The following is a 27,721-nucleotide window of genomic DNA, read 5'->3' as shown; positions in this document are numbered from 1 at the left end:
AGTCCTAAGAGAAAAATCTTCCTTTCTTTCCTCAAAGTCAGCCGCTGCTATAGAGCAGAAGCCCATAATTCAGAAACTTGTTTTTCGGACCCTGGAAAAAAATACACTCCTGGATTTCTTCCATGCGAACCTCCAAAAAGTAACTATTTCCGAAAATTCCTTATCAAGATATACAAATGCTTTTACCACCTGGGGATTCCAGCCTAAATTCTCACCAGTACTGCCCAGTGTCTTAACCCACTCTTCCCCTCAAACACAGCACAGTTTGGTGCCTGTGCACATACTCTTCTCTGTGAGGAATGCTCTTCCATTCTTTCTGGTCCGAAGAAATCCTATTGTCTTTAAAGGCCAATGAGAAGTGTGGCAACACCGAGTCTTCCACGGAGGATGTTAGCAGCTCACCCATCGGTACTTCACAGAACTGAACTTGGCCTCCTTATAGCACTAACCTTTAAGTATTAATTAGTTTTTCACTTGTTAATCTCCACCGGGCAGGTAAGGTTCTTACTGACCTCTACCTACTTTCTCCCCAGCATATAAACTGATGCTTCGTACGTACTAACTGCTAGAGACATGGCTGTCAATGAAGATTTCGTCTCACCCTATCGAAACCCCACAACACTGTTAAGTTTCTATAAATATGTGAGTAGAAAACGTTAACATGGAATTAGAAAGTATGCTAAAAAAAAATAAACCAAGAGATGGCTGTGGACTGAACTGAGTCAAACCTGACACATGCAAAGTGACACAGAAAAGTGAAAGAAAAAAAAAAAGAATTCTGCATTCCCAAAGAAGGGAGAGTTCTCAAGATGAGCAATGGAGAAAACTAATAATATGAAAAACAAGTTGTGCAGCCTCCGCGAAAAGGAATGCGCAGGGCTGGCAATCTTCTAAGAGTGAGGTTCCAAGCACCGAATGGACTGGCCGGCTGCACAGCCAGGACAAGAAAGGGAGACCGCTTGGTTGGACTCCAAGCCGGAGGTGTGCGGTTCTGCCCGGGCGAGCTGGGCGGGGAGAAGAGGAAATGACGAGCCAAAAGGGGGTGGTAACGGCGCTGGGCCGGAGACCCGGGCCGAGCGTGCTGAGAGGAGGGGCGCGGCGGGGCAGGGGAGTGGGCGCACTAACGGACCCCCTCCCCCGACCCGGGAGACGGCGGGGGCGGGCCCGCAAAGCGCCGAGGCGAGGGCTGGCCGCCTCCCTCTCCCCGCCGCGCTCGGGGCCCTGTGGCCGCGGCGCATACCTTCCCCAGGCCTCACTCGCGACCCAGGGGGGCTGCAGACAGGCAGACCCGGCTCTCGGAGGACTGGGGATCGCGGGCTCGGCGGGAGATTTCCCGTCCCGAGGGCTGGAGCACAGAGAATGCAAGGGCGGGCTTCAGTTTGAGGCCGGAAAAATCTGGAGAAGACCGCCAAAGCCTCGGGCGTGCGTGGACCTGAGTGTAGGGGCATTCGTGGCAGGCAGGCCACCAACCCCCAGCCTGGAGCCTGACAAACTGGGCCTAAGGATCGGGAGAACGGGGACGCATCCCCAACTGGCACAGGCACCCTGCAAGAGTCTGGACCCCGAGGTGCTCGCTCCCGAGGGCGCCATCCCCGCGCGGGGCGGCCCCCTGCAGGCCCCGGCCGGGAATGGCCCGGGGCACGCATAGGCCCCGGGCCGGGGCCGCCGGCCGTCCCGCTCGGCTAGGCTCAGCTAGACTCCCGGGGCTCGACGGGCGCCTGGGCCTCTCCTGAGTGGTCAGCGAGACCCGCCAATCGGGGCGCTGGGGCCGGCTCTGGGCCGCTGGATATTGGCTCCTCACACTCACCGTGCCTCGCTCCCCCGGTTCGCTGCCCGCGCTGATTGGCTCCAGTACCGGACCCCGAAACCCAATCAGAGGCTCCAGCCGCCGCTGCCGCCGCCACTACCGCTGCCTCGCAAAATGGCGAACCCGAACAAAGGGGAATCGGGCCTCCCTCCAACCGCCTCCGCGCAGGCGCCCCTGAGACCACGCCCCCTAACCCCAGCTTCGGGCTCGCCCCACCCCCAGTTGAAGGAGCATCGCGCAGGCGTGTCCTGAGGCCACGCCCACTTCTCTGATTTGACACCATCTCTGGCTGAGGGAATACGCAGGCGCCTTCTAGACGCGCCAGATCCTTGAACTCAAACACCGCCCTAACCATAGTACTACGCAGGCGCTAACTATCTCCTTTGCCAACTGCCCACCCCCTTTTCTGCGGTCGCTGGAGACACACCCCTGGGGCTAATGCGCAAGCGCCGTTCTTCCCCACTCGCGGTGGGCTGTCTCGTTACGCATGCCCGGACGGCGGCGGGACAGTTCCACGGATTTTACCACCGGAAGTTCGGCGGCCATTACCAAAGAGTGGGAGTTCGGCTGGCTAGCTAGAGGGGCTTGTTTCCGCCCCGCTCCCGGGTGGTGGGCGGCCATTTTAGGTGCGTGCAATTAAGGGCTGTGGCGGGATTGGCTCCGCGTCTAGGTTCGTCCGCTGCTTCCCACCTACCAGGGCCGGATCCGGAGCCCTTCCCCGCGGGGCGGGACCTCGCAACGGCCGACTCCTTTCCAGGTGAAGGGTAACCCCGGTACGTTGAAGCTTTCAGCGAGCCTTCCCGCTTCTTCCCACGGGACCCCAGGACAGGCCGTACGCCTTTGCTGACCCGCCCTAGGGTAGGAGACAGAATGGGAGTCCTCTCTAGACTCGTTCCCCTGTCCCCCCAAGAGCAGCTGGGGGTGAGCCTTCCTTGAGAGGCCGCCTTCCCTCTCCCCCGCTTACGGCTCGGCAGTACACTCCCCTGGTCCGGACACTCCGGTTGCGGCTCAGGGGGACTGTGGCCAAGTCCCTCCCTTTTTCTTGTGGGCCAAACCCACTGGGGAAATACTTTTGGCCAGGCCGAGAGGAGGAGGCTGTCCTCAATCCGCCTTGCTCGGGCGCGGAGAAAGGAGGAGGCGCGTCGTAGGGACCGCCTTTTCTTCCCCTGGCCGAGCGGGGCGCTCCAGGAAGGCGCGAAATGCGAGCGGGGGCCGGCCGCCTCTGGACCTAGCCAGTCTTCCTCATTCTTGCCCCAGAAGAGTTTGTATTAATTTATAGAGGCTGAACGAGCTCACGTTCAGCGATAAATGGTGGGGGAAGAAATAGCTAAGTGGGTGGTTAGGGCAGTTTGAATATAATATATTCAGGCCGCCTAAGCATTTTTACTTCCTTTTCCCTTTTTATAGCTGAAGAAACACTTAAGTTCTGGAAATAGCGACTCAGTATCATGGCCGGCAGCCCTAATGAAGATTCAGAAGGAAGCAGAGTGCGTAACAACTATTAACTTATTGGTGAACTGAAATTCAGAATAATTGAGGTCAAAAGCATAAACACTTTTTAATTAAAGCAATAATTGAATTGTCTTTTTTTCCCCCTCTCCAGCTGATTTACTTCAGAAAGGCTGATAGAGTCCTAGGCAGAAACCATCCATCACTTTCCTTCTACACATACTTTAATTTGTGGTTCCTTAAGTTCTGCAAATCGGGTTTTAAATCAAGGAGGGGCAGTTGTGGGGACTCAGTAAAGGGAAATGAAAGAAACAGCTTAGTGTCTTTCTGTATCAAATAAAACCTTTTCTTTCCCTTTTCACATTTTAGATCACTTATGTGAAAGGAGACCTTTTTGCATGCCCCAAAACAGACTCTTTAGCCCACTGTATCAGTGAGGATTGTCGAATGGGTGCTGGGATAGCTGTCCTCTTCAAGAAGAAATTTGGAGGGGTGCAGGAACTGTTAAATCAACGTGAGTTTTGAAAACAGCTGAATTAGTCTGCCTTGTCTAGAGCATCTTGACCTCCTGTTATATTTTAATGATTAGACAAGGATATACATGCAGGGAGTGGGGTTCCTAACCACTGAGTACTTGTAACTTCAGATGAAGGTTTTTCTCTACAAAAGCAGCCTCTAGTTTGGGTCTTTATCACACCAAATTTGAATTCTTGTAAAGGTTTCTAATCTCTTCCTCTGTCCTAAAACTTTCTTGATATTACTTCACTTTTCTGAAACCTTTAATAACCAAAGTGCTTAGCTTCGATTCCCCAGGTATTAACTCAGCATTCAAGATCCTCTGTTTACCCGTATTGTACTTACTCTTCAAAGAGGAGTTTAGAAACCTCTTCCCTACAGACCCTACCCATCACTTTCTACCAGAGATACGTGTTAGATCCAACTATAGAGCTTCTGAAACCGTTGCTCAGATTGCAGTCTGGGCTTATTGGGTCAGTCTCCCCTGGTGATTCCTTTAAAACAATTTCTTACTGTTTTTTATTGTAGTTCTTTGTAAACATGACACCATCTCTTCATTGAAGACTAGTAATCAGGAACTTTTATACATCTATGTTCTCCACAATGCTTAGCACGATAACTCTTTGTATGTAAAAAAAAAAAGAAATCAAAGTTTTTTAAGTGAATATGGGTGTATTTTGAAAATATGGTCAGGACAAAAGATGGGGTAAGAGGAAAACAACAAAAAATGAATACGAAAGCTGGAAGTTAAGGAAGGCTGATAAGGAGCAAAGTGTTACAGTGTTTCTTCAGAATTGAAAATTATTTTTAGCTCTGAAGTGAACTCAGATCTGTAAACATTTTTTTTTCAAATCAAAGAATGCAAATCGGTGCTTTGATTTTGTTTTGTTTTTACCTTTCTACTATTAAATAACTTTTTCTTAGAAAAGAAATCTGGAGAAGTGGCTGTTCTGAAGAGAGATGGGCGATATATATATTACTTGGTAAGATGGGGGTAAATTCTCATGTCAATTCTCACTAGGTCAAAGGACTGGTGAACACATGGGCTGTACTGTGTTTGTCAGTCATGATTCTAGACAACCAAATATGACAAAAAGCTTCTGATCTCATCTCAGATCAAGTGGTGGTGGCTCTATGGAGCACTGGGTTAGAAAGGAACATGAGGCTGCATCTCAGCTCCACAGTGAAGAGTACTGTGACAGCCACCAAAAGCCTCTGTTCTAAGACTTGGAAAAGCTAGGGATGTCCCACATACTTTAATTCTTTCCTAATTACAGTGAGATAGAAACAGTAGTATCTCAAAAGACAGAGTGCCCAAAGGAGTTTTTTTTCTCATTCTTCCCTATTGAATGCAGTGCCTAGTATTACTTAGCTCCTTTCCTGCCTTTTGCCTCAATGGGGATTTTTTCACTGTCCAGACGGTCTTCAGGCCCCAGAAGCAGTGCAGCTTCTTGGTGGTGGTGCTGGGTCACTTAGAGCAACCAACCCACTACACACCTGATTTGGATAGCACACTGAGTGGGGACATGTCCTAAGGCCTTTGGATGCTCTCCTTAAGGCCGATGTGGCTTCCAGTCTTGTTTGGAACGCTACCAGTTTCTCTTTGTTCTTTATAGAGAAACAAAAAGCAAAGAAGCGTGTTTTCTAAATAGAGGTAACAGGAAGTTTTCAGGTGGTATGGGTTCTTCCTTGTTGCAGATACATTTCTTATCTCTAGGAAGTGGCACAAAGACTTTGACCTACCTTGCTTAAAAACAATAGACAATAGGCACTGCCTGCTAGCTAATCTGGGTTTCTTGAGAAAAGGAAAGGTTATCACATGGCAGTCTCTGGGTTTCTCAGGCCCTTTTTAGTAGATTTTCCTGGGGGCCTCCCATAACTGGAAAAGACAGTATGACATATGTCATCTTGCTCTGAACTCTTCTATAGAAATATACTTATTTTAATTATCAGGATGTTGGGAGAATGCGATGGCTCTTTTTTGGCTGTCTTTTGGACTAATGGAAGTTTGAATTTATTCCTTGTACTCAGATTACAAAGAAAAGGGCTTCACATAAGCCAACTTATGAAAACTTACAGAAGAGTTTAGAGGCCATGAAGTCCCACTGTCTGAAGAATGGAGTCACCGACCTCTCCATGCCCAGGCAAGGAAACCCAGGGCCCTGAATGAAGACTTGTAATTGAGTGGGGGATTTGCTGTTTGACTTGAAAGCTTAACGCAAAGTACAGGTTTAAAAGTGAACAAATTTAAAAACTTCTAAAAAATCACCAGTGAACCAGTGATCAGACTTTAGGCCACATTATACCCATTTCTTAGCCTGGGTTGAATGAATTGGGATAATTAAAACACATCTGGTTCAGCCTTCTTCGTAGGGAGGACCTGTTGATCAGTCGCCTTTGTGGAATTCTGGGCATCTTGTGCCTGATGCTGAGGCTCTGTTTGTGAAGCAATAAAAGCCTAAGAACCAAGACTGGGCAATTGTGATTTTCTTCTAGGCCACTTCACGTGTCCCAAGCTTGTTAATCTGGTGCAAAGAAAGCTGTAAATTATCGCTGCTTTTTAAACCGCATGCTTATTATGGTCAGTATGGGTAGTAGCCAGAGGTTATGTCCCTTATGTAATGTCTTAGACCCTCACCATTGGAGCTTAAGGGAATGGCGTGGGGGTTCAATATCATCCTTACTTTCTTTTTAGGAAATAGGTTTGGGGTCATTTCTCTTCCTGTCAGTCTGATTTTGAGTCAGTGCTGACCATGCATGGCAGGTTTGTTCCAAGACCCAAGTTACTTATGAATGTGACTACAAAATCCCTCATTTACCCTGGGCTTTAATGTTAGTCATGTCTTCTGTATCAGAAACTGTTGTGTGTTTCCATCACAATTTTTTTAGGGACTTAATTATCAGACTATTTGAAATTAGCAATTTTAAGCCTTTTCCCCCTAGGGATATTGAAGATCAATAAAGTAACATTTTAGAAGAAAGGTGTCAGGAGAGTTTTGTGGGCTGACTCAGGTTTCTCACCACAGTATTGATAAGACCTGAACTGCAATCAGCTTGGCATTTCTATTTTGATTTCCTTTTTGCAGAGATCCTGTCCTTGTCCCTCTTTTTATCTTCCTTAGCATTTCATTATCATAAGTGTGTTTTTAAAATCTCAGCTAGTTTTTATCAGTAGATATAGAAGGATAGTGAGTCTCCCATGTCACCACAGTCACCCATTTTCTCAAGGTAGCCCCAAACAACTGAGAAGTGCCATCTTAGCGAAAGAAAAGTGACAGCTATTGGACGTTGGGAGCATCTAGGAGCAGCCTTAGGTAACTCACAACAGGATTTCACTTCCAAACTCCCACAGTAGGTGTGAGGCCAGATCATCTGTCTTTATGCTTTGAGTGGGTGCAGCCTAAAGGATGAGGAAAGAAATGATTTTCCTAGGTACCTTCCTCACAACCTGTGGAGCTGTTTTGTCTTTTTCAGGATTGGATGTGGTCTTGATCGTCTGCAATGGGAAAATGTATCTGCAATGATTGAAGAGGTGTTTGAAGCCACAGACATCAGAATTACTGTGTACACACTGTGAACAGATGTGCACTGTGGATGTATCCACGTTCTTCTCTGTCATCCTTACTGGACTGTAGCACTGGACAAACTGACCTGAAAACGATCTGAAGAAAGTTTCGTATGAAGCAGTCTGTGTCACAAGCCAGACTTGGGTTGCTATATTCTCACGATGGGACTGGGACTCTGGAGGAGGGATTGCCTGGGAAATGTTGCTGTGATTTTTTTTTCCCCCTTCAGGAAGGTAAGGAGTAGAATGCCTCATATTAGGCAAGGAAACCAGATGTTGGGCCTTGGACTTTTTTTTTTTTTGCTCCAGGATACTACCTGACTTGTTCGGCTTGCCACTAGGTGGCAGCATTGATTCTGCCTCTCTGCTGTTTAAGAGAAATTTCAGGAAGGACGAACATTTCAATTAGTTTTGCATCTTTTGTCATTTGTGAGCTTGCTTGGTATTATCCTTATGTCATATTCATTCTAGGAGAGAATTATGGGTTTTGTGTAAATTGCAAAAATGAGTCTTACGTTGTTAACAAGAAATTTGTGGTGACAGAAAAGGAAAAATAAATATCTTTTTCTTGGGGTCTAATGAAGTTCTGTGCACACGTCTGTTGTTCTGGACCTGGGTGATTGAGGATTCGTCTGTAACAAATTGGGAAGAATCAGGCAAAAAGTCCAGTGGGAAGAGCAGCAGGGTGAGAAGAAATAAGAACAGACAACTGTGGGTCAGCATTACTGGAGAGGCAGGTGTTTAGAATCTCCTTATAGTGAACTCTTCCTCTCTTCTGTCCACCACATAACTTCTGCGATTGAATGGGTCTGAATGCAGTCATGGAACAAATGAAATAATGTCTGTGAGATGTCTGCTAAATTGCTTAGGACAGAGTAATGACTCAACAAATCAGTGGTTTTCAACAAAATCCTTAATGAATCTTTTAAGAAGAAGGCCCACTTCCTTCAAAAATTCTAGTGTGGCAGTTTGGGGTGGGGTGGGGGAAATGGCTAGGTTTCTTTGTGTCATTAAGCTGCAGAAGGTTGTGATCATGCAGCCAGCTGGGATGGAAAACAGTACGTATTAGTCCCTTTTTCTTCTTAAGCTAAAAGAGCAGCATTTTATCCTCTCGTGTTCACAGTGCGAGAATAGGTTCCTGGATTCAGTATCAAAGGTATTGGGAAAACTAGTGGAATTCTCTTTTACCATTACTATGTTAGTAAGAGTCGAAACAGGGTTGCCTGGCTGGCTCAGTTGGGAGAGCATGCGACTCTTAAGGTTGGGATCGTGAGTTCAAGCCCCACATTAGGCGTGGAGCCTACTTTAAAAAAAAAAAAAGTTAAACTAGCCAGACCTGTTGATTTTCTCGCTAGAGTGAATTCTGGGTCTGTTGTAGGAATTGCTGCTTTCCCAAGTGTAAAAAGAACTGGGTTTCAGAAGGGTCTTGTTGAAACACTAGGAAAACACTGGTTAAATATAATCTTTGAACTTTAGACTTGTGTTCTTATCATGCTGTAGCGTGATAGGCAGCAGTTTCAAAAAGTATTTCACTTCTTTTGTATCTCTGGAACAGACAAGTTCATGTTGTGGGGGTAAGAGTAGTGCAGGGCCAAGTTCATTGTTGAACTTAGATTGAGGCTTTTGAAGCTTTGCTTCTGTCCACATACAGTAAAACTGAAGGGGAAAAGAAGGAATACACAATACAGAAAATGAGAGTGAGATGATAAGAGGAAACTTAGAATCAAAGTATTTTGCTTAACTACGCAAATACATCTTTGCCCTTGGCTCAAAACATTGATTTTGTAGGCTTCTACCATTTAAAGGGATTAGGGTTAATTTTTTTCATGGAGTATGAGCCTTGAAGATTCTTTGAACAAAGGCTAGTCTGGGGGAGGACTGGCTGTAAGTGGAATTCTGGGACTCAGCAGGGATGTGATAAAGTGCTTTGTCATTTGCAGATAGTCTTGGGGTCAAATTCTGATGACTTATCACACTTGAAGCTTGGGAAGAAGAGGCATGGCCTGATAGAATGAGCACATTATTCCTGGAAACCTAGTTAGAGTTTGGCAATCATCCAGAAATTTGTACATGAAGTTCTGCTTCTACACAGAACTCAAGCCTTGGAAGAGACGAGACTTGACACCATCCTGCTGTCACCATCAAGTACTGCATATCAACTAATCTTTCAGGGTGTGTGTCTCAACATTGAAATCCTACTTATCCTCTCCTTAATCAAGTGGCTAATTGCTTATTAAGTAGCAATGGGAACATGGATATCTTATAAACATTTCCCTTGCCCTTCGTTTCACCCTTTGACATATTCCTGGTCTTCAGAGAAGGGAAGAGATACTCATTTACAAGTAATCTCAAAAAATATTTGATAAAGGTCAAGACCGGGGTGGGAAGTTGGCCTGGGAGAGTTGGTATCCTGTGTTGCCTAGACAGGTCCTGGGTTAAGCCTCCCTTCCACTTTCTAATGTCATGGCTTGGCTCACCGCCTGGGAACATCCCTATTCCTAGGACTGTTCACTGTTCGTAGTAATTTCTAAATGTCTAAGTTCCTTAAAAAACCTCACAAAAATCACACCACTTCTTTTATTAATGTTGCTGTTTTTCTTTCTTAAAAAAAATCCAACTTCACATAAAATGCATTTCTGGACATACTTCAAAGATCTGCCCAGACCTTGGGTCTGAGGTTCTTTGCCTTAAGCAACCCATTTGGGGGAATAATTAGGCCCTCCTGCCCCACAGATGCCTGTATATGGTTGTCATTTCTTTCTTTGCAACTCATTTTCCTGTTTCCAAGAGCAGCCTTAGGGAGAGCCGTGGCTTAAGTGATTTACAGCATGAGCAGTATATTCAGAGTCCTCGGAGGACCTGTGCACTAGGATTGGTTGGTGTCCAATGTTGTCCAGCTCAAGTGGTCTTGGGATGTCAGGCATGTCCCAGATGGCCATACATGTCACTGCTGTCTCCTGGTGGCAGCAGGCAGACCTTAGTGAGAAAACAGAAAGCATGTTACTGAGAGCTCTGCAGGCCCAAAACAATGATGAGTTTTCCTTTGAGCTAGGGTTTCTATGTGCCCTCTGAGCAAGTCCGAATTTCTCCCCCATAGTCTCCTGTGATTTCTGCTTCACTCAGCGTTAGGTGTGTTGTGTTCATGTTTTGGTGTGGTTCACACAGGGAAAACCCAGAAGATACCTACTTTAACTCTTGAGTTAAATATATAGTTAAATCCTATTCTGTCATTTTAAAAAAGATGGAATAAGAAATATAAGGCAAATTTTCTTTAACAAATGCCCATTTCTTAGTATTTTAATTAAGCAGAGTTGTCCTTTGGGCTTTTAGATTACAACTTGATTTCATACCAATTTTTTTTTTTTAACTTGGTACATTTTAACCTTTCCCTTCAGGAACATGAATAACTCAAGAGTACAGGGAAGCACGTTAATGGGTCCAGATAATACAGTTATGTACACTAACAGAAGGAGGCTTATAGTGTGGAACATGTCCAATAAGATTTTATTTAAAAATAATTTGACTTGGAAATGGACTTTTCCCTCAAACTGATTAATCTATTTTACTTCCGTTTAGATTAGCATAAGATGCAACCCTCAATTATCTAAAATTAAAAGCTCCTTTTAATCCTCCTTGAAATGCTTAATTTTTATAGCAGATTTAGCTATCTATTCAACTTACTGGAAAAACAACAATACACACACACACACACACACACACACACACACACACATCTCTGAGGACTTGATGGGTAGGCAGCTGGAAGTGGCCCATGGCTCTGAAAGGTGTTTAAAAAGAAAGTATACTATAGTTAAGATTAAGCTAGCAGTCAACCTTCTGGAGGGTCTGAGTGGGGTTTATAATTACAGTGATAACACCTACACTAGTAAAATCTTCAAGGAATTTAAAAGTTAATTTTGTATTTTCAGAGGTCACCCTTAAAATTCTGTTTTTACCACTCCTCACCACCACTCAGAGTGGTGTCTTATTTTATGTGAGCGTAGTACAACGTGGCATTACCTGACCATCTTCCCACTGAAATCAATTAATAGGTACTGCTTTTTGTAAGAAATGGCTGAAAATCGCATCTTCTCAAACTGGCGAATGCTCAGCTGGAGAATTATCAGGCACCCCGTGTGCGTGTCTAATAGCAGACACCTGCCAACATCAGGCTCCAGAACATTGATAGTTCCCAAAACGTGTCTATGAAGCCACCTCTTCTCTTAAGAATATTAAGAGTGAGAGGGACCAGAAATAAATTGAATAGCTTCATGGAAGCATGCTGCTGTATGTTTTATTAATATGCGAACTGTTCCAGAATTGAAGTTGAAGAAGAGGGTGGTAAAGACCCTTTCTCCGTTTCTGGAAGATTTTGATGAGTAACTCAGGCCTTGTGCGGGGACTTGGTTGTAGCATTTCTGTGGGAACAAACTAGATCAGACCAAACTCAAAAAAAGTTAGTGAAGGATCTTTTAGCCTCTTTCCTGAGGGGAATCGGCCTCTTTCTGTGAGAGACTAATTTACCCTCAGCAAGAGGCCAAATTGGCCTTAATTGTGTCCTAATTGTTTGCTTAAATAGCTAATCTTTTCTTCTAGTTCTCTGATCACATCTTGATATTGTAGGTGGCCACTTCGGAGCTGCTATCTAATTTACAAACATCTTTTTAACCCTTTCAACATTCCTGCATAAAAGAACTTGTTGCTGTGATATCCCCATTCCTGAATTCAGCATTTTTCTATCAGTTCTGCTGAGGTCTTCTCAAAGTAAGAAAAATGTTCTTGCATTATACATTCACACAAATTATTGGTCTCATTCAAAGCAGAACCATTTGTTTGAAAACATGAAAGCGTCTCTGGCAATCAATCGATCAATCAATCAATAAGTTGAATACAAATCTGCTTGGGGACTTTCAAAAGTACCAGAAATGAAAAACAATTGTCCCTGAAGGAATGAAGAACCTCCCTTACAGGACGCTGGAAGGGTAAGATTGCAAATGGGGGGTGGGAGGAGGGCATCCAGCAGGTGTCCAGAGTTAGTAAGTCTGGACTCGCGGCCGCGGGGGCATGCTTAGGGGAGTGAGGTCCCGTCTCCGCTGTCGAGTAACAGGTCCCTGGCACCATCCAGATCTGACCTCGGCAAGTCACTGTGTGTCACCAAAGCTTTCGGATTCCTATCAACCTTGAGTATTCCGAGTTCGTTTGACACCAAAGGGTAGAAGCGGAAAGGGTTTAGGGAGAGGAACTGAGAGGAAAGAGAAAACGAAACGGGACCTCCTAAAATGTTTTCACAGCCGGCCCAAAGCGGAGCAATGCGCAAGCCAGGCGGACCACTCGGTCCCGCTGCCCTGCAGCCTTCGACCCGAGGGAAGCGGGGCACAGCGCGCCGGCGCCGGACTCACGTGAGGCTGGCCCGGAGGCCTACTTGAGGATGTCGGCCAACTTCTCCTCGTAGTACAGGAAGTTCTCCTGAACGTCCTCCCAGGGCTCAAAGGCCTTGGCCTCGCCCTCCTCCTGCTCCACGAAATGCTGCCAGACGTACTCGAAGTCCTGGGGCTTCATGACGCGCAGGCGGCAGCCGGCCTCCGCCAGCCTGCGCAGCGCGGCGCGCACGTCGGGCTCCTCCCACTGGAGCAGGCGCCCCGCCAGGATGAGCAGCCGCAGGTTCTTGGTCTGGCCGAGGGTCCGCGCGATGCGGTCGGCGCAGGTGGCGCAGGGGCTGGACGACACGTACCACGTGACGGTGTAGCGCAGGGCCGGGTCGCAGGCGGGCAGGACGGTGTTGAAGAAGGCCTCCTCGGCGTGGGCGGCGGCGTGCTCGTCCTCCAGGTACCCGCGCGTGGCCTGCACCTGGCCGCCCTTGCCCTGCGCTTCGACCACGTAGCACAGGAAGGTCTTGTTGCGCCCGGAGCTGTACTCCACGTTCCGGAACTGAAACTTAAAGAAGTTGACGGGCAGCCGCTCCCTGGGGGTCGAGGGGGCGGAGGGACAGGGGAGAAGAGAGAGGGATGAGCTCTTCCTGCTCCTCGGACCAGCCTGGAGCAGGTGGCTCTCGGAACTCCGTGCCTCGGGGACACGTTGGCCCTTGCTATCAAAGCGGGGCTTGCCTAGGCTAACGTCGGGGGCAAAAAAAAGGAGGGTATATCTGGAGGAGAGGAGAGCATTTGTAGGTAGGCGTGCTGGTCACCCCAACAGGGAGGGTCTCCAAACACTCCACCACCCCTCTCACACACAACACACTCCTGCATTTCTAAATCAGTCACTCCTCCACCTGGCCACGCGGCAGAACCACCCAGAGGACTCTACACCTGTCAATGCCTGCGCCCCACACCAACCCAATGAAATCAGAACGTCTGGAGGGGGCCCAGGCACCAGCATTAAAAAACAACAACAACAACAACTCTCCAGATGATTCTAATAGATGGCCAGTTTGGAAAAGCAGTGTTCCAATAGTCATATTACAAAGTAGCAAGCCTATAAAATTTCTCCTGATAGAGCAAGACGAAGATTTTGCAGAGCATTTCCCGCTTCCACTTCTCTTCCCTGCCACTCATGGGCGGCGTATCTCAGGCATGGCGCGGCCCACCACTCAGTGCCACCCTCTCCCAGTGGCTGTTTCTCAAGTCCGGCTTTTCCCGCAGGTGAGAGAGTTGTCATACGATAAGCATCCAAGAATGTTTTTATCTTTGAGGTCAGATCACCCGAGAGAACCTTGATACGATAGAGCTTGGGTAGTAGTATTGAGTCGTTTCAAAATCATAAAACACTTGGCCTCTGCCCTCCAGATGGTTCTAATCGAGCAGCTCGACTCTAGCTAAGAGCATTCGAAAACTGCTAATTTAAAACGTGTAGGGAGCGTGGAGTGCGTGGGACAAAGGTTCTCGAACGTTTAGCCTTTATTCAGGAGGCAACAGAGAATTGTTACAGGCTCTTGAATAAAGAAAGACGTAATGAAAGTGACGTCCATGGGAGATGACATGGTGTCTTTAGGCAGATAGAGCGAGGCTGGGGAAAAGCCTGAACTTAAGCAAGCCCATTTGGTGTCTTAGGACACCAGACTTGGGGATGACGATGTTCAGTAGCTCGAGGGTGGGATGGATGATTAGGAAATGAAACCAGCAGAAAAAGGCCGGGTTTGGGAGAAAGTTCAGTAGTAAGAAGGAGGAGGGAGCAAAGGAAAGAGGCTAAAGAGGGCATCCGAGTTGATTGTATCTCTATGTGTGTCTGCATCTCTTTCTAAAATAGGGAAGTCTTTTGCAGGTGTGGAGGCCCAGGAGAACAAGGAGGCTTTCACAGGAGAGATTGAAAACGTCACAGGAGAGAAGGGGATTGAGTACCGGCTTGGGGAGGCTGAATGCTTTCTTTTTGAACAAAATATATTCTCTGGGGGCATGCTTGGGTGGTTTAGTCGGTTAAGCGTCCAACTCTTGGTTTTGGTTCAGGTCGTGATCTTGGGGTTGTGGGATCGAACCCCACGTTGGGCTCCCCTCCAGACGTTCTGATTTCATTGGGTTGGTGTGGGGCCCAGGCATTGACATTTGTAGAGTTCTCTGGGTGGTCCTGATGGGCTTCATGCTCAGGGGGGAGCCTGCTTGAGATTCTCTCTCTCCCTCTCCCTCAGCTCCTCTCCCTTCCCCACCCCCGTCCCTGCTCATGTGCTCCCTCTAAAAATAAATAAGTAAATAAGTAAATAAATAATTTTAATAAAGGTAATCTCTGCAGTTGCCCCAGAGGATACCCTGTGGCAACCATTGACTCCACTGTTACTTCTCTACATGCCTTCCCTTTCTAACTCCCAGGGCTACAGGGAAATCCCGGGTGTCCCAGGACCTTGGCTTCTTAGGGATAAGCCACAGTGGCCAAAGAGCTGAGTAAACATTAGCTGTTTCTCTGCAGTACTCCCCGCCCCCATCACAAAACTGTCTCCACCCAAGTTTCCATATCTCTTGCTGTCAAGTTAAGTTTCCACTGTGGGGATGGATGTGTTTGAGGATCTGGCCCCAGGATTCCTTCAGGTTCTATACTTAGCTCTCTAAACCCCTCTGTCCCTAGTTGGACGTGTTTATTATTTACTTAACATTTCAGAAGAATGGGTGGCCTGATGATTCCCCTCTCCTGTTTCAGTCCCTGTTGGGAGTTCACTGATACTGAGCTCTCCCCAATTAAAGTCACCCTACAAGACCACTCCTGGATTTTACCAGTTGCTAAATGGTCCTTCACTTCCTGGAATGGCTTTTTTTTTTTCCTCCCGAAAAGCACAAAGCTTACCTTTCTTGTGCACACACTTTATGCTCTTCCACCTGCATGATGGATTCTCAGGCGAAACCCTTGGAAGTATTCATGACTGTGTGGTTGACTGGGGGCTTCCCCAAAGCTGCCTGTGTGGCCCCTCGGGTTTCATTCTGGAGCCCCCAAAACCATTGCTCCAGCTTTGCCAAATATAGCCCAGCCAAGAGCATGAATTTGGCCCAGCATACCATTGCAAATTGGGTGGCTGGTCTGAGGCTCCTGCTTGTCCCTGCCTCTCTTAAGCTCTGATGTTTTCCCCTCCTCCTCTTCCCTTTGCAAGAGGAGGGGACCCACAGAAACCTGAAACCCAAGGGGGAGGAAGAAAGTTCACCTCCCTATAAATACCAGTTTCCCACCCCTCTGGCCGGCAGCCCCGTAGTCTACTCCGGGCCTCAGCAGGGCCTTCTGGACTAGGTGCCTAAGGAAGGGAAATATTTTCAAGGGGCAAAGGAAAGTCAGGGAGAGTCTTGGCTCCCAGTCTTTCCTTTGGGCTTTCTCAAAATCTGGGCTTGCTTGGCTTCTCAGTGGGCTTCTTGGTTTTCCAGAAGGAGCATAAAGGTCAAATGAAATTCTTTGGGCCTCCCACAGGCTGAAACAGCCAGGCCCCGGAGAGGAACCAGGAGAACAGAGGTGGAAAGGGTCTGAAATCTCTCCAAGCAGCTAGACAATATGGTCATTTCAGGTGATTTTATAGAATCATAAAATAAGTCAACAGTGTTATGTCTGCTAGGGGAAGAAAGGAAGCAGTGACACTAATTTCTTAGATAATCACAAACATCTTTTTTTTTCTAGTAGCGTGATGCCTCATTACCGTAGTGACTTACAGCCCTTACTCTTGCCCCCAGCAGGTGTTTTCCTGCTGAAATGGGACTGTGCCCATGTGTTGGAGTGGTGGTCGGGAGAAACATGCAGGTAGCAGATTTCTTCACCTGGGCTCAGTCACACCTTCATGCACAAAACCCAACAGGGCTATACCTCCCCCGCCCCCCACTTCTTCAAGCACCACTTCCTCATACTTTCTGCAGACAGGTTACTCACACTTCATCTGCTGAGACCCAGGCTCCTGGGCCTTGCAATTCTCTAGGCAGGAAACCAAGAATCCTAATCTCTAGGAAAGACCATTTGGAACATGGTTGACTTGATGGAGGGAGAAGGGATGTGAATAAATGCAATATATATATTTTTCTCACTCACATTGAAAAAATATTTGCGCTCCCTAAGCATAAATCTGTACAGTGAAAGAGAGCAACCTGGAAGGCAGTAGAGGCTGGTCTGAGATGAAACATTTGCTCCAAAATGATCATGGAGTGGAAAAATATATGTGCAGGTCATGGAGTGTTGACTTGTTTCAGCTTTCCTCGCCAGATCTCTCATGAGCTGCTCAGAAGAGGCCGAAGTGCTGGTTTTGGTCTCCTTCTCCCTTTTCCAGACCCCTTGCCGAGAGGACACCGAGGAGTGGGCCCAGGCAGAAGGAGGAAAGAAGCAGAGTTCTAACAGCCTGACTTCCTAGAACCCAGATGGGCTTTCCCAGGCTGCTGGCTCCTGGCTTGCCATTCTGGATGGGATTCTGCCCTGGACAAGCCCTGAGCCCTGCCTTTCCCCTGGGAGGCACTGTCTTCACACCGGGAGCTCTGACCTTCCCTCAGCCTCAGTGGAGGCCAGGGTGCCAGAGTCAGTGGCTGTCTTCTATTCTTTGCAGAACAAGCCTCCCCAGCAGGCTCTGGAGCCCAGGGTGAGGTGTGAGAGGCTTGCGGCAGTTAACAGCCGAGTCAAAGGCTCCCAGTCCTTGCTGTCTCTTCTCCTTGGAACCCTGCACATCCTCTCCGTGTTCCCCACGTGAACAGAGTGAACTACTGGTAGCCAAAGAAGCAGTCAAAGGGACAGTCACAGCCTGTGCCATTTATCTGTCTTCCACACCAATCTCTTTGCTAGCAGGTTCCGCGTGATGCAAAATCACACACAACACAGCTAGAGACAAACACAAACGCACAGCCAGGGGTCCTGCTAGGTAGAGCCATATTTGCTCATCACTGGGACGGAAAGATGAGAAGACAACTAATTCCGGTGTCCCAGAGCTTCCCTAAAGCACGCCGAGTTGAGAGGCAGGCAGGGACCTGTGGAATTCCCTTCTGTGCTGCGCACTGCGGGCTCTTTCTATATCCTGAAGGGCTCTCCTCCCAGAAGTCCTCCCCACAATTAGTTCCTTATCCTAATGCCTGGCAGAGAGCCTACCATACAATAGGTGTTCATTCATTAGTTCATTTATTTCTTCAACAAGTATCTATTAGGAGCTATGCACTCTTCTTGGTGCTAGGGATAAAGCAGTTAAAAGGCAAAGTCCCTGTCCTCATGGAAGTTAAATACTAGTGGGGAAAATGGGCAGCAAATAAATGATTCCTAGTTGGTAAATATTTGTTGAATATAAAAAACCTCCCATTTATGGCTTTTTTTTTTTTTTAGATGCAGTGTGGTGATTTGGAGTCAGACAGTCCTGGGGTTTACGCCCTACTGCATCCATTAGCTTTGGGCAAATTACTCATCCCTCTGAGACTTGGTTTCCTCATCTGGAAGATAGGTTGAGTAATCCAACCTCTCAGAGTTTGGGCAATGGTCAGCACTCAAGAAATTAAACCTAGTGCTGTTGGGTGGTGTCTTCTCTGGACCTCAGATCTTACCCCTCAGAGCTCAGTCTTAAGCACAACCAAACCTGAGCCCTCTCTACTTTTCCTCTACTGTTTAGAGGGTTCTCTCTTTCCTTGGTGTGCTGGTTTAACACCCAGCCCTGTGACAGGAAGGGAGGGAGGGAGGGAGGGAGGGAGGAAGGAAGGAAGGAAGGAAGGAAGGAAGGAAGGAAGGAAGGATGGAAAGTCCTGATTTCTAAAGTTTGCTGATCTCTGTAAACACTCCTACTATGCCACCGAACGCAGCGCTGGGAAGAGATGCGCACAACTGACTCTCAGTCATGAGCTGGCTTCGGCACACCACTGCAGTTTTAGACCTTTTCTAGCACTGTCTACCATGTGATTTTGTTAAGGTTCTTAGGTCTGCTTTCTATCCGGAGTGCCCTAGTCAAGCCAGAATCACGACAAGTGGGGCATCTCTCTTTATTCCTACCTGGTACGCCCTCCTCACCTCAGACTATTTCCCGGAAAGCTGCCCACTCTTCTGCTAGTATTTGCTGCCCAAAACTAAGGAGCGGTAGAGACAGACCCATCCCCTCTGGGCATCTAGGCTAGGAGGGGAGCTGCTTTGCCGACCCCTTGATGCCAGGGCATCTGGAGAGGAAAGGAAGGGAAAGCTGTTCCCTCATCCTGTCACTGCACAGACACAGCCGCACCTCTGGGCTATTTTAAGCCAACTGTTTACCCAGAGGGGCCCAAGAGACAGATCTCCACAGCTGTTACTTGTGGCCAGGAAACACTCCCTCCTGAACTACTCAGAGCACCCAGAAAACTGCCCTGCCTCTCCTCTTTTTCTGAGCCTTGGGTCAGAAAAGCCTGTGAGTTCCACTACCTCACCGATGGAGATAGGTAAAACCCTGTTTGGGAAATCGGGAACCCGGAATGGATAAGAGACCCGTGGAAAGAACACTTGGCTGGAGTCAGAAGAAGACCCCTGCTACTTACTGGTTCTGTGGTCTTGAACAAATCACGCCTCTGCCTGACTCAGTTTCCCCATCTGTAGAGTGGCAATAATGTAAACCCCTCTCCTGGCATTGTGCTGAGGGTTGAAGGGCTCACGCATGTGCACCTATGTGGTGATTATAAAGCCCTGGATGAATGTAAGTTGCGTCAGAGGATTTGACCCTTAGGACCCCAAAGCAAGTTCAACTGAACATAGTCTAATTCTGTTCTGGACCTATCCTGCCCCTGTGCTGGGAGATCACAGCACCATGCAGAGTGGGTGTGCGCGTGTCTGGGTGTGACCAAGGGCAGCATGGACCAGCAGGCTTAGGGGTGAAGAAAAGGATCTCCTTCCACAGAGAGGCACTGGAATTGCAGACTCTCCTGGCCTGGCAGCCCTCGGCTCTCCCTAGGTCCATATTAATCTGTGCTCTGCTGCTTCTTTAATTCCAGGATAAGGGTGACATTCATTGGTTGGGCATGGGAGAACGCACATTCCAGGCTCTTGCCTGAATCCTTCCCTCAGGAACTAGGGTGCATTTTTCCCTCAGGTGTTTTTAGAAATCAGAAAATGTCTGAGCTGGAAGGGACCTTAGGGATCAACTTAGTGTAACTTCCTCATGTTACAAATGACAAAACAGGCCAGGGCTGGAAAATCACTTGCCAAGCTTAAAACGGCAAGTCCAGAGGGCCACCCAGGGCTTCTCTGCCCTCTGAGGACATCATGCCTCCATTCTTCCTGAAATTTCTCCTAGTGTGGACCTTACTCTGCCCGTGGGCATTGCTGGAGGCTCCCATCAAGGAAGCCTTGGGGCTAAGGGAGGCAATGTGGCCCTCCGTATCCCCTTCTTATTCTTGGCTGACAAAATTTGCCCAGGTCTTTTGCAAAAGGAACAGAGAGGGAAGAGGAAGAAGGACAACTTGGTTTTATTCCTGGAGATGGCATAATATGGACAAGACAGAGGGACCCTCTGTGTAGGCCTCTCTTTGGGGCCTGGAGACCCTTTTCTCAGGGTCCTTGTTCTTCCTTGGGTCTTGGCCAAGGGCAGAATACCTCTTCTGCCCAGAAGCTCCTGGCCCTGGACTGTTACCTGCTCTGTAACTACTGTTGCCCTGGGGGTGGGTGTGGAGAACCCCTGGGCAGACTTGATTCAATAAGAAAAAAAGTGCTTCTCACTCAGCCTTGGGAAAGGGTGGATCTGTTTTCCCTGTCTTAGGGTCTTCCACTCCAGAGAGAAGCTCTAGAGAAGGAGTGAGAGCCATACAGAGAGAGGGTAGGCCCACTCAGGAGCAGAGAGACAAGTCAAGGGAGGAGGTACTTTGGGGCCACATTTAAATGTGTCTGTGTCATCGCATGTCCTTACCCAACTCCCTGGGACTAGACAGCCTGTACCCAGAGAGACAGGTGACAGCCGCTACCAGGAGGCCTGAGCAGTGGTTTCATTCTCTGGGGCCTTGCCTCCCAGGAGCTGCTACTACTTCCCCCTGGTTAGAGGGGGTGGTAGGTGTCCCCTGAGAGGCCAAGAGAGATTTGCAGCTGTACCCACTGCAGCCCCTACCATGCACGGGAGTCTCGTGGCGGCAGGACTGTGACCCTGACCCCTACTATTACTGCCCTGAATTCCCCCAGCCTGCCCCCTGCCCACACTCCTCTAGGGAGGAGGCCCCTGGCCCACACCCAGGTCTCACCCTGTGACAATCTCAAAGGGAGGCAGTTCAATCAGCTCCTTCAGCTTCTCAGGGTCATCCAGGTTTTCCAGATCCTCACCATTCTGGGAAGCAGCTGGCTCAGCGGCCGCAGTGGCGGCAGTGGCGTCTTCTTTCTGGGCCATGGAGGGGTGATGGCTCCGCGGTCACTGAGAAAGGGGAGAGGCAGTGAGTTCCCAGGGCCAGGGCCTGGCAGCAGAGTCCCAAGCAGCTGTCAGCAGCTAAATCTGCCTGGGGACGATGGGAAGAGGACTGGGCTGGCCAGGCTTAGTGTTCTCACCTCCGGGCCACACAGGCTTTATAACCGGAGCCCTCAGCCCCTCCCCCAGGCCCTTGCCCTCTATCTTTTTTTAATTGAGTGACAGTGGGTGCCGGGATGGGGGGGGAGTGGAAAATCTGGCCACTAGTATCCCCTATTTATCAGTAGTCAAAGACAGGAAGCTGGCAGGTGGGGACGGTGAGGCCTGCTCTCCCTCCACCCCCCCCCACCCCGGCTCACACATATATTCATACTCTCTCCCTCCACCTTCTATCCTTCCCTCTGTTTCCCGTGCAACCTTTCCACCTCCACTGGGGGGATGGAGAAAGGGACCGAGGGTGGGCATTCTGATTTAGGAGAGATGCTCTCAGAGGTGCAAGCAGGATGAGGTTTGTGTTGAACGGGGTGCTTGCAGAGGAACCCCTGCCCCGTGATGTGGGGAGATGTGGGTTCAGGAAAGGAGGGTCCTGAGACGCGGTAGGATAAGCACTTCCAATTTGGGAAGAAACTGTGAGTTGTCACATAAAGGGACCAGATGCTAATTTGCCCTGTTACAAATAATGCTATGTCAGTTCCTGAACCTTCAGTAGTAACAATACTGACGTCTACAAGCTCAGAGGTTTTGAAAGAGGACAGGCAGTGAGTTTCCTGGTTTGCATGTGAAATCAGACTTAATGCTCTCAACAGTCACTGGAGGCAATCCGTATCATCCCATGTGTCATTTGGGGGAACTGGGACTCACAGAAAGGCTGGTGCAGGGCCTTGCCTAAGGCCATACAGCCTGCAAGTGGCAAAGGCAGGATTTGAACTCAGGCCTTTTTACTCCAGAGGCCAAACATTCGCCCTCCATGCTATGTTTCCTCTCAGTCCGTCCTTTATTCATTTAACAAACATTTGTTGAGCATCTACTGTATGCCAGGTGCTGTTTCAGGTACTGGGATATGGCACAGAACAAAACAAATGAAAATCCTTGCCCTCACAGAGCTGGAGGGGCTGGACAGTAAACAAGATAAGTGATCTATCTATCTATCTATCTGGCCTGTTTGCCGATGCTAAGTGCTAAGGAGGGAAGGCAGGTAAGGGGGACAGAAATGTCAAGGGGTGGGGTACTGTTTTTATAGAGTGGCCAGGGAAGGACTTTGAAAAGCAGACACCTGAGAGAAGGTGTGAAGGTTGTGAGGGAAACATGCTATGTAAAGGGCAAATGGCCCAGGGGAAGGAAGAACAGGTACAAAGGCCCTAAGGTGGGAGCATTGCTTGTATGTTTGAGGAGGATGCAGACACCTGTGCAGTGGGAGGTCCTAGGAGATGAGGCCAGAGAGATAAATAAGGGCTAAATAGGTAGGGTCTTATAGACTTGCCAAGGGCCTTGATTTTTTCTGAGTGAGATGGGAAGCCATTGTCTTTGAACAGATGAAACGCAATGGTCTGACTTATATTTTTACAGGATCACCCAGGCTGCGTGGTTGAGAATAGACCAAAGGTGGGAAAGAGCAGAAGCACAGGTACCAGTTACAAGCTTGTGAAAGTAATGAGAGACACCTGGGGCCCCTAGAAAAATCCCTGAGCTAAAATAGCATTGGAAGATGGACGGATCACTTTCACAGTTCACGTCTTGGATGCTTAGCAGAGGCCACAGGTGCTTATGTTTGGGGCAGTGCCAACACTCTAGACCATTCTCAGGGCAGTGGAAGGCTGGGGTCAGGGTCACTAGAGGCTGAAAGTGAGGAACCTGAGAACATTGGGGACTGTTGGAACCTAGCCCCAAGTGGGGTTGGGTGGTGGTGATGGAAAGGGAGGGTACCCTTCCACAGTCTGCCTAGGGAACAGGAGTCAGGTCAGTTTGGAGTATTTGGGGCTCTCTCCCCAGAGAATTCTGAGCAGCACAGGGCCCCGTGAGGAAGAGGCCCAAGCATTTAGATCTGCCTGGATGGTCATAGTTTCTACCTGTCATCCGGGCATAATTACTACTAGTGCCCCCTTCACTCCACAGAGCGCTCCGGTATCAACCATAAGCTATATGGTCCCCCTACCTAATAGGCTTGTTACTGAAAGCACTTCTCCCGTGATTATGATTTTCAGGTGTTTTTTCCAGGGGTGTCAAGCACGGGGTGGTAGTAGTAGTGCCTGTGTCCACAAAGAAAAGGCGGTGATCGCTGATACATCTCAAACACACATTATTCATTGTCATCCCACCAACACACAACATTTCAATGCAAAGCATTTACTTCCTCCTTTTATTTGATCAACACTTATCAAGGGCTCCTAGGTGCCAGGCACGGTAGGAAATGGCGAGAACACAGAGAGGCACGAGGTGCGGCCTCACCTGGAGGGCCCTGCCTTCATCCTCCGCAGGCCCTTGGGCATGCATTAGCATGCTCAGTCCTCACGCCAGTCCCACGTGGGCAGGTCCTATTGGCCTTGGTTTGCAAGTGGGAACCTGTGGCTCAGGAAGCTGAAGTGAGTTGTGCAAGATCACGCAAGGATTTAAGTCCAGCTTCTCTGAGAAGGATTCTTATCTCCAGGGCTGCACCCAGCCAGTTCTGATGAACGCATGTCTAAGGCGTATAGGCGTGTGTCCCTCTCCTACTTCCAGGTCACAGGCACAGTGCGGGGCTTGGAGCAACCAAGGAAGAGTCAAAGGTCTGGGGGGAGGCAAGTGAGGAGGAGGAATCCTTTCAGGGCCTTATTCCCCCTGTGGGAAAGATTTCCTCCTTGAGGACAGGTTCGTCTATTTATTTATTTATTTATTTATTTATTTATTTATTTATTTATTTAAGATTTTATTTATTTATTTGAGAGAGAGAGTGAAACAACATGAGCAGAGGGGAGTGGCAGAGGGAGCGGGAGAAGATCCCGCCGAGCAGGGAGCCTAATGCTGGAGTCGATCCCATAACCCTGAGATGATGACCTGGGCCAAAATCGAGAATAGGACGCTCAACCGACTGAACCCCCCAGGCGCCCCGAGGACCGGGAATATGGCACAGATATTTTGGCTGTCGTGTATAACCCAGCATCGGGAAGGAACAAATAAATCCATATTCATGTCCTCAACTCAGCCTTGATTCACAGTGTGATCTTGGCCAAATCACTACGTGTCTCTGGGCCTCAGTGTGTCCATCTGAGTTATTGTCCAGGATGGTCAAAGGGATGGAAATGAGAAGTGGAGACCAGGCTGGCTCCTGTGGGGGTGAGGATGAACAGAGTCATGAAAATCTCCTGACTCTGAGTGACGGTCGGAGGTGGTACAGAGGTGGGCCCAGGCTGGTCCTTTCTGAAGAGGTGGGCCCTGGCTCCCACCACACCCACATACACCCTTTCCTTTGACACTTGGGAGAGCACTCTGGGCCCTCGCTTGGACTGATAACTGACAGCTTCCTTTTTCACGGCTTCTTTCCAGCCCCCGCCCCTGCCCCCCATCCCCGGAGGCCCTCTGAGCTAGCTCTGGCTATTTATGGCTCCTCCTGGGGGCCTGGTTCCTGGCTGGTCCCTGGTTCTCCTTTCCAAGTCCTGCCAGTTTCCCCTGCTGGCCCCAGAGTGCAGCAGCTAATCTGGGGATCAGTTCCCGAGCTTGGCTCCGCCTCCTGCAGCTGCCACTATGCTCTTTAGGGCAGGCATTCCCCCCCCCCCCCTTAACACTCGGGTAAGTTTCTATCCCTTTGCCCCTCCTGCAGAGGAGGAGACAGAGAAATAGGGTGTCTAGTTCAAGGTCACACTAGGAGTCTGTGGGGTGCTGGAATTTGAACCCAGGTCTGCCAGCCTCCCAAGTTCCAGGCTTTTCCAACTGTGTTATGCTGCCTGGGATTCAGTAACAGGGACCACTGACACTAGCACAGCCCTTCCTGGGGGCCTGACACTGGTCTAAGCAGGTCATGTAAATTAACCCCTTTACTCCTCACGAGGATGTTGGGGTAGGTACTACTAGTATTTTCATTTTATTGGTGAGGAATTTGAGACCAGAGAGCTTAAGTGACTTGGCCAAGGTCACGCAGCTAGTGAGAGCAGAGCTGTGTGCTGCCAGTCATGCTGTTGCCCCTTCCCCATTCAGCCCCTACTGCTACCAGGACCCCGAGGCCAGGCTCTGAAGAAGGAGGGGCAAGAAGGGGTCTAAGGAGAGGAAGGCGTTCTTCAGGGACCTTGGCTTTGGAAGCAATCAGTATGTGAGGGGTGCACGCACACAAGTACATAGGTGTGTGTGTGTGTGTGTGTGTGTGGTGTGTGCAGAGGGTACGGGTATAGAGACAAAGCAGCTGGTGAGTAGGGATGGAAACCACAAAGGGAATTCTCCCAATCTGTCCCCGCAGGCCACAGCCCCATTCTTTCCCGGGTGGCAGTGGCTGGAAGGAGCTGGATTAGGCCCACGATCAGCTGCAGCATGTCTCCCGGTCCCATTTCCCAGGGTCGTTTCAGAAAACACTCGATATTCTGGAGGTGGGTGAGGAGTAGGGGACAGGGTCAGGCGCGGCTATTCCTTGGGTCTCAGCCTGATGCCCTCATTGGGAAGGGAGTCGAGGCCAGGAGGAGCCTAGTGGAAAATAGAAGCCTCACCAGGGGAAGGTTTAAATTCTCACTTTGTGAAAGAAGACACCTCGGGAGCGTGTTGATGGAGTGGGTGCTTTACATGCAGGGACAGCTGGGACCCCAACAGCGCGTTGCCCCAGAGACCCAGCCAGGGCATGCCCATCCCTCGGTCACTACTGAGACGAGTACACAAACAACGGGCTGCAGGCGCCAGACACCCCCCTGGCGGGCAGAAGCCTGCACCCTCCAGTAACCGCTCTGTTGACATAAACACGGGGTGTCCAGAGATTTGGCCAGGCGGGGAGGGGGGCGGGGAGGGAACCCAGGGTCTCCCAGAGGTCTAAGGCTGAGATCAGGGGAGGCATTAGACTCACAGGGCAGGCCAGGGTTTTCAATATCGCCCTGTGCAGAACGCAACGCTTGGCTGGCCAGTCAGAACGTGCTCCCCTGGGGAAAATGGTGACACCGGGACTTTAGTCCTGGTCACCACGGTCCTCCGTTCCAGCAGCCACTCCTGGCACCGCCCAGCTCCTGCGGTGGGCACTTTGAGTCTTTGAGGAAAAGGATCTGATAAGAATCATGCACTTGAAGGTGACTAAGGCTGTTCCTCTTTGAAGGGGGTATGTGCAGGGCCAAAGAACCTACGAGGAGAAAGCAACAAACTAAATCAACTTTTAAAAGGAGAACTTCAGTGCTTAGCATGCTCAGTGTGGGGAGCAGGTGGAGGGGACAGGAGTTTCTTTGGTGCTCCTGTGGGCAGCTAATTTCTGTGTGGGCTGGGGGATCTTGGAGATACAGACAGTAGAGGGGCGAATGCAGCTGGAAGAGACACTACTGAGGCACCTGGGTGTGACAAAGAGAGCCTGTCCCAGTTTGCACGCCAGTGGAGTGGGCCTAAGTGGGTGAGGGTCCTTGAAAGCTAGGGGGAGAGAAGGGGCCTCAAGGGACTCTACATGAGCATAAAAGATGGAGCTTCAGATCCAAAGGGGTCCCAACCAGAGCCAGGCTTTGTGTGGATAGGTAACTTGCCTGCCACTAAAGAGGATCAGCTGTAAGTCCTTAAAGGAAAGGGCCTTGTGCTTCTCTTCCAGAACTATGAGAAAGAGGAGGACTCTGATACTCAGCTTGGGGTGCCGGGGAATTCCAGATCGGATGGATGTGGCCACCACAGAGGAAGACTTTGGAGCCCTGGCTCAGGCCTGACAACACTCTGGGGGCCTTCCACTTCCTTCCACCAGGGCATCACCTCTACCTGCCCATGGGGAGGAGGGGCCGGGGACGCCCAGAGAAAACACTGCCTGCACTCTGCTCCCTCCCAGCCCAGTGGACCAACGTTGTCCAGTATCGGTCTCCCCAACTCAGCTTGCCCCTGTGTGGCTGCACTCTGCAGACTTGGCAAAGGGAGGAAGAACGCAGGATTTGAAGGAGGGAGAGAGGGACTGAGATACAATAGAAAGTACCCACCACCCCCTGGGGCTGCTATGTTACCTGGTGCAGCTCTCCACCTCTGCAGACACTGGGGCGTGGACTGCCCTTGAGGAGCTCATCTCCCCCTCCCCGCCACCCTCCACCCAGTGGATCAGAGTCATATGCCTTGTGCCTGCTCAGAGGCGAATGGAAAACTAGCCCCCAAGGACAGAGAAGCGCACACACGTGACTGGGATGGTGGGACCCCACGACACATCTAGCAAAGACAGGAGGCAGCTCTGACTCTACTCAGACACAGCTCTAGGTAACTTCAGTAATCTAGGAGGGGCCCAGGGCAGTGTGTGCTCCCGGTGGGGCTCAGACCTGGGAGGTGGGTGGCGTAAGGACAAAGGGTTCAGACAGATCGGGAGACTGGGAGATTAAAGGCCCCGCCCGAACCGGGAACCAAGGAGCAGTGTAGAAGGGAATTTTTTTTTTAAAGATTTTATTTATGTATCCATTTGAGAGAGAGAGAGAGAGAGGGCACAAGCATGTGATTGGGGGGGCGGGGAGCAGCCGAG

At 49.3% G+C, this 27,721-nt stretch overlaps 3 protein-coding genes across 13 annotated transcripts in view; 1 reads left to right on the top strand and 2 right to left on the bottom strand.

The window, feature by feature from the left end:
* Window positions 1-2,150, bottom strand: part of NFYA (nuclear transcription factor Y subunit alpha) — a 28,325-nt gene extending 26,175 nt beyond the window's left edge. For all 8 annotated transcript variants that reach the window (XM_040643443.1, XM_040643448.1, XM_040643446.1 and 5 more), the window contains exon 1: window positions 1,808-2,150. The gene's annotated coding sequence lies outside the window, so the exon portion shown is untranslated. The remainder of the gene's footprint in view (window positions 1-1,807) is intronic.
* A 141-nt stretch (window positions 2,151-2,291) lies between these two features.
* OARD1 (O-acyl-ADP-ribose deacylase 1) lies at window positions 2,292-7,916 on the top strand. 4 transcript variants are annotated; one of them, XM_008691937.2, is made up of 6 exons: window positions 2,292-2,433; window positions 3,215-3,294; window positions 3,626-3,770; window positions 4,697-4,755; window positions 5,804-5,916; window positions 7,247-7,916. In XM_008691937.2, exons 2-6 carry the CDS (start codon window positions 3,256-3,258, stop codon window positions 7,347-7,349), a joined length of 459 nt encoding a protein of 152 aa, XP_008690159.1. In that variant the 5' UTR covers window positions 2,292-2,433; window positions 3,215-3,255; the 3' UTR covers window positions 7,350-7,916. The 4 variants fall into 4 exon arrangements, with proteins under 4 accessions (XP_008690159.1, XP_008690157.1, XP_008690156.1 ...); XM_008691935.2 differs by having other exon boundaries at window positions 2,383-2,564; XM_008691934.2 differs by having other exon boundaries at window positions 2,387-2,665.
* Window positions 7,917-9,717: 1,801 nt separating this feature from the next.
* Window positions 9,718-21,183, bottom strand: APOBEC2 (apolipoprotein B mRNA editing enzyme catalytic subunit 2). Its single transcript, XM_040643442.1, has 3 exons — window positions 20,936-21,183; window positions 12,737-13,299; window positions 9,718-10,313 (listed from the first exon to the last, which is right to left on the bottom strand). The coding sequence occupies exons 1-2, from the start codon at window positions 21,076-21,078 to the stop codon at window positions 12,756-12,758; spliced, it is 687 nt and encodes a 228-aa protein (XP_040499376.1). The 5' UTR covers window positions 21,079-21,183; the 3' UTR covers window positions 9,718-10,313; window positions 12,737-12,755.
* Between the last annotated feature and the right edge of the window lie 6,538 nt (window positions 21,184-27,721).

The sequence above is a fragment of the Ursus maritimus genome, unplaced genomic scaffold (genome assembly GCF_017311325.1).
Source record: "Ursus maritimus isolate PB19 unplaced genomic scaffold, ASM1731132v1 scaffold_29, whole genome shotgun sequence".
NCBI classification, from domain to species: domain Eukaryota; kingdom Metazoa; phylum Chordata; class Mammalia; order Carnivora; family Ursidae; genus Ursus; species Ursus maritimus.
Note: the sequence above shows the minus strand (reverse complement) of the source record. Positions and strands in the feature narration are given on the sequence as shown.